Here is a 5,515-nt window from a genome sequence, read left to right on the forward strand (position 1 = left end):
ACTACAAGAACTGTTGGGTCCTTGTCAATTATAGAGTGTGGTCTAGACCTAATGCATCTTTAAAGTGTCAAGATAACTCTTGTTATGAATTGATACTACAAATAAAATTGAATTGAATCTATCTCAAGTGTGATATAGTGGATATTGGGTCATTGCTTTGAAAAGCATGGTGGGGCCCTGTGCCTGCAGCATGCTAGCCTTCCCCAGAGGCAATAGAGATGCCCTGAGGAGTGCAGCATGGGCATATTCGCTCATTCAGTTAAGGACCTGTTTCCGGTGTATCTGTGGCTACTATGGCTGTGTTCGAAATCATTAACAATTGCAAGTGTCCTTTTATCTGGTAGCTACCTATGCATTCCCTGTTTGTGGAATGTATGATGGTAGTTTGCTCTCTAACATCAATTGCATGGTACTTTTCACAATGCACTCCTGTGTCTTACATGATGGTAAACAGGGTATATTTTCATTTTGGGCTGTTGGTTGGACAAATAAATAATCTGAAGTTCTTTGAGGGTCTGGGAACTTTTTATGGCAGATTTTCACTATTCTCTGATAAAAAGATAACATGATTTTAAAAGGAAACAATCCGCAAATTAACAGATAAAGCAAATAATTGTTAGTTGCACCCTGAATTCAGGACACAACCTGTATGTTCAGTGCCACATCCAGAATATCTAATAGCACTTTACAGTACACACCATCCAGTACAAACACAGGAGGAGGCACTGTTGAGCTCTGCCACATAACAATACCTCCTTTGCATCATAGATGTGGCGGTTTTCTTCAACGATGAATGTTTCGGCATCAAAAGTACTATCCCTTTACAACGCTAAGGAACATCTCAAGGCTCCAAAGTACCATGTTTGGTATTTTAGAATGGCGTTTTAAAAACAAAAATATTCATTGGCTTACATTTTATTCAAAATAATGCCAAGATTCTTGTATATACAAAACAAAATTGTTTTTAAACTTTAATATTCAAGTGCATAGTGTCTCTCTTAAGAATTGGTAAATGTTTTGAAAAATATATCTAAAATTAAAGAAATGTTAAGATAGTTACATCATATCAGGTGTTACGGTCAACACAATAATATCCCAGATGAAACGGTTAAGTGTAATCAAAAGTCAACTAAACATTTACTCTAATATCAGCAAAGATCAATCAAAAGCAACTGAACTATTTAACAGCATGCTTTACAATACCAGGTATAGATTTGGTGTTTAGTCACTTTCACCTGGTACCAGAAACTAGTTATTCAAACAACATGACAGTTGATGTTCTTCAGAGAACAATGTGTGACTCTCAGTGCGCCATCCCTTTGAGAGTAACTCATTTGTTTATCAGTTTACTATGCCAGAGACACAAAGTGAGCCAATATAACACCACAGCGGTTGCAGTGTACCGCACATAAGCTTGATTAAAGGCCGCCATGCTACACTCTAATTATGCATCGTTACATCTTCTGTTTATTTGTTTCTTGCCTTTGCACAACAGTGAATAGGACTTACAATGGTCAAACCAGTCTACTCGTTTTCATGATGTACTTTACTTTGTTGAAAAGTAATGTGGCACACAGATTGGGGAAGCACAAGCCATAAAGGCATCTTAGTATTTGATCCTTGGCCTGTGGTAGCATTTGATGCTGGAAAGGATGCAATGCTACTCCCGGTCACAGTCATTAAACAAATGTATAGCACTAAGCAAACTGATAACAGCTTGACAAACAAATTTGCTGTCAGTGACAAGTGACCTTAATAGAAATATTTGCACTTACCATGCACAGCAAAAACGTTACAGGGATGGGTCCCATGGCGTGACGACTCTCTCTTTCCACCTTTGATGAAGGCCGGCAGACTAGGTCTCCTCTGGTCCCCTACAAACTTCCCCGGCTGCTGCCCCATAAGGGCAGGGTGCCAGGCCACAGCCGGGACTCTCCAAGCCGGACTGAGTTGCTCACCGTCCCACAGTTGGCCAAAAGGCAGGAAGGGGGTCGGGAGAAGACAGGAACCCCTTTCCCTGGCTCAGTCTGTCCTCTCCTGTAGTATGGGTTATGCGGGTCACCTATGCAGATCCGTATTTCTCCAGTAGGTCTCCGTTTATCATGCATTAATAGATCCTTGGTGCTTCAGAGGTCTAAGAAAGGCATTTCAAAGTAATCTGGGGGGGGCACAATCAAGAATCATTGATTTTATTAAAAACGATAGGATTGTTTCAAACTGAAAAACTGCATCAAAACACCTTACAAAATAAACAAATGATCCTGGCTTGAATTTATACTGCAACCAACCGCCTCACAAAATGAAATTAATTGAACATGTGCATCCTAGATTTGAAATAACCATAGCGACTAATCCAAGCGATTTTTTTTTATTTATTTAAGAATAGTGTCAAATAACTCACTATGCTGAACTGAACTAAAGTATGCACGTTTGATTTGTAACTGTCCTACTTCAACTATGTTGTCAGTACACCTACATTACCTGTACAACCCCATTTTCCTCTGTTATATCTAAGATGTACGCCCACTAAATTAACTCTAATGCCAATCAAGCTCTTTAAATGGAAAGCTGACATTGGTAAACCTCAGTATACTACAGGCAACACACATGCCTATCACATCAGGAAATTTAGCGTTGACGACAACAACAAAGTGCTTGATACAAAAATAATCAAAACAACGAGGATATACTAAACTGCAAAACTATAAGATCACTGAACTGCACCACAGCAATACGTATTGTTATCCATAAGGCCTTCCCTGTGCAACTTTTTTTTTCTTTTTCAACAGCAATGTCCAAAACATAAACCAGCAATGAGCACTAAAGCGAAAATGACACACTTCTCCCAAAAGTGCACTGTACTTAAAAACTTAGTATATACAAGTGAAGACAGACACGTGAAGGGAAACTTACATTGAAACATTTATATCGTTGGTTGGCTGGCGACCTCAAGCTAATGTTAAAGGTAGCCATGGAGGCTAACTAACGTTAGCTAGCTGGTGGTGTGCAGCGCCAGACCCTTAAACGCACATCGAGCAACAGTTGGTGCTTACGGTGCCGCTTTTAACACGCTGGTCACAAATATCGGACAAGTGCATTCAAATGTCTCAAACAAAAGAAATCTGTCACCACAATGACATGCTTTGCAATTGGTCTTTCCGAAGCAAGAGTTTGTTTCAAACTTCCGTATCCACTCTTCCCGTCTTGCGGAGTTTCTTCCCCTGTGGTACCCGGACTACAGCCACTTCAATCAAGGAGGTGAAGAGAAATCGAGGAATCTCTCGCGGCCAGAGACCGACGACCCTTTCGGCAAGCCCTTCCCTCCGTTTACGGTCGCCAAACTCTTCGTTACTTCCCGCTCGGTTCGCGTACTTATTCATCGCTCTCACGTGAAAATCTGAGCAATAAACTTTGGCCGAGGAGTACTTGCGTCGCTGGTGCCGCCATACTTCCATACGCAAGGTGGTTTACAGAAATATGTGGGTGGGGTTACGTCTGACGTCGCGTGCGTGCGTGGGCTAGTACAGGCCAGGGACCAGAGCAGAGGTTTTATTCTGCTGAAGTGCAGCCAGCAGGACAGAGCACTTCCCATTCCACCGAGAGGGCAAACTCAGAGAAAATAAGTTAAATAAACCCTACTAACACCCGTTTTTCAAACCCTTTCACTTAATAAAACTAGATGATATTGTGTTTTACAGGAGCAACAGCTTCATTTCGGTTCCTCCATACAGTACAAACAAACAAATTATGACAGTACTGTGAATGTTTTTCACTGAGCTTTGTATGCTGATAAACCAATATAATTCAAATATTTAAGAAAAAACAGTTGCGCTCTGGTGAGCTTCACCACTTTCACCATTTTAGTTAATCTACCATTTAATAGTGGTAAATAGTGGTTTAATCTTAATTCAAAAATAAACATTTTAAAGATTTTCCGTAGACATCTCGGTATCGTTATTGCTAACAGGAAAAGATTGCATACATTAACTAAAACCCCTTAAAAGACATTTCTAGACATTCTTTCCTTCCTGTTTTGTCATTATTCAAAAAAGATTGAGAAGTATTGATATTTATAGAAAATGTTTTACAACAGTTTTTTGTATAACACCACATATTATCAAAAATTGTTCCACTATACCTCTGTAAAAATGTCAGAACAGCTGATTTAGAGATTTCTGAATGCTGCAGAAGTAGGAGAAAATACCCATCATTTCCATAAGCAGTCAAATAATAATCATCACTTGTGTTACATAAAATACACTTTGAGTTGTTCAACTGTACAACAGGATTATCTCAATACATTCTTATTGTTCTTTGAAAAAAGGCTAATTCGATCCTCTGATGGGTGGTCAGTCTCTGACATAACTGTTGGATGTGATCTGGGTTCTGAGATAAGGTCACAGTTAGGATTTCTGCTCTTTAACCTTCCTGTTCTAACAGCTTCTGTTGCGTCAACATTACAATCTCCTCCATCACTTCTGGTTTCAAGATGTCCTTGACCTACAGAGACAGCATAAAGTGGAGAATTACAAATCAATTACATTGAAAAAAAACAACATATGGATCCTGTTAGACAATATTCACATATAGGCTTTATTAACTAAATATAAGAAAAAAATCCTACTAAGACAAACCAGCAAAATTGCACATAATCCAGACTCATTCTCCAATTTTTTAATAGCGTAATTTCTTAGAGATCCAAGCATTAATAGTAAACATATTTTGTTTTTAGTTACCGAGGCGAACTATTAAAGACTTTGGCAATAATGTCTACTTTGGTGTACTATTAATTTGCAGCTTAAGACAGTTGCAGCATAACACTCCTAAAAAAAACTACAACCTACAACAACTTGGTTTGGCTTGGTTAGCCAGGATTATTAGCAAGAGAGAAAACTTTACAAAGTAATGTCTACAATTAACCAAAACTAAGTACTGTCCATGTAACATGTGCCACGTAGATGCTTCAACAACAATAGGGTGATAGCCTTATTGCTAAGATGCTGTTTTTATATTTGCACAATATTTATTAGAAGAATTAGTGATTAAGTCTTCAGTTCCAAACCCCAAAGAGCAATGAAATCAACCATGTCTGTTTCACAATGATTTAGCAGCAGAGTCAAAGTTTAGAACTGCAATCAACTCTTGCTGCAGTTTTTCCTAACGGCCACCAGATGTCACAATAAATGACAGGAAATATCCAATCGTGTAGGCAATAGTGTATCTTTTTTATTGTTCTTGAGAGACAGCAACTGTAATTAAAAACAGTCACATATTATCGTGCATTAAATTGTATCTGATTGCTTCCTACCTGGTGTTGAACTGAGGATTCATAGCAATAGAGAACACTGGTATCATACAAAAGGACCTTATGTGCAGCCAAAGCCAGTAGGCAGTTTCTCAGCCGTGAAATCACTTCTCGATCTGACAGACCAACAGGCTGAAAGGGCAGACAAGAGACAAGAGACGCACAAACCAATAAGTTAAAAACATACATGGAAATTGATTTTAGAAAAAA

At 38.8% G+C, this 5,515-nt stretch overlaps 2 protein-coding genes across 3 annotated transcripts in view; both read right to left on the reverse strand.

Moving 5' to 3' along the window:
• abl1 (c-abl oncogene 1, non-receptor tyrosine kinase) overlaps window positions 1–3,713 on the reverse strand; it is a 33,523-nt gene extending 29,810 nt beyond the window's left edge. Inside the window, exons 1-2 of one of the 2 annotated variants that reach the window (XM_032540096.1) lie at window positions 2,914–3,713; window positions 1,776–2,158 (exon numbers count right to left, since the gene is read on the reverse strand). In XM_032540096.1, coding sequence (XP_032395987.1) covers window positions 1,776–1,902 — 127 coding nt within the window. In that variant the 5' untranslated portion in view covers window positions 1,903–2,158; window positions 2,914–3,713. The remainder of the gene's footprint in view (window positions 1–1,775; window positions 2,159–2,913) is intronic. The other variant, XM_032540097.1, reaches the window with a different exon arrangement.
• A 350-nt stretch (window positions 3,714–4,063) lies between these two features.
• exosc2 (exosome component 2) overlaps window positions 4,064–5,515 on the reverse strand; it is a 3,968-nt gene continuing 2,516 nt past the window's right edge. The window contains exons 8-9 of the mRNA XM_032540100.1: window positions 5,309–5,437; window positions 4,064–4,500 (exon numbers count right to left, since the gene is read on the reverse strand). Of these exons, the coding sequence (XP_032395991.1) occupies window positions 4,420–4,500; window positions 5,309–5,437 (210 nt within the window). The 3' untranslated portion in view covers window positions 4,064–4,419. The remainder of the gene's footprint in view (window positions 4,501–5,308; window positions 5,438–5,515) is intronic.

Source organism: Etheostoma spectabile, chromosome 16 (assembly GCF_008692095.1).
Source record: "Etheostoma spectabile isolate EspeVRDwgs_2016 chromosome 16, UIUC_Espe_1.0, whole genome shotgun sequence".
NCBI classification, from domain to species: domain Eukaryota; kingdom Metazoa; phylum Chordata; class Actinopteri; order Perciformes; family Percidae; genus Etheostoma; species Etheostoma spectabile.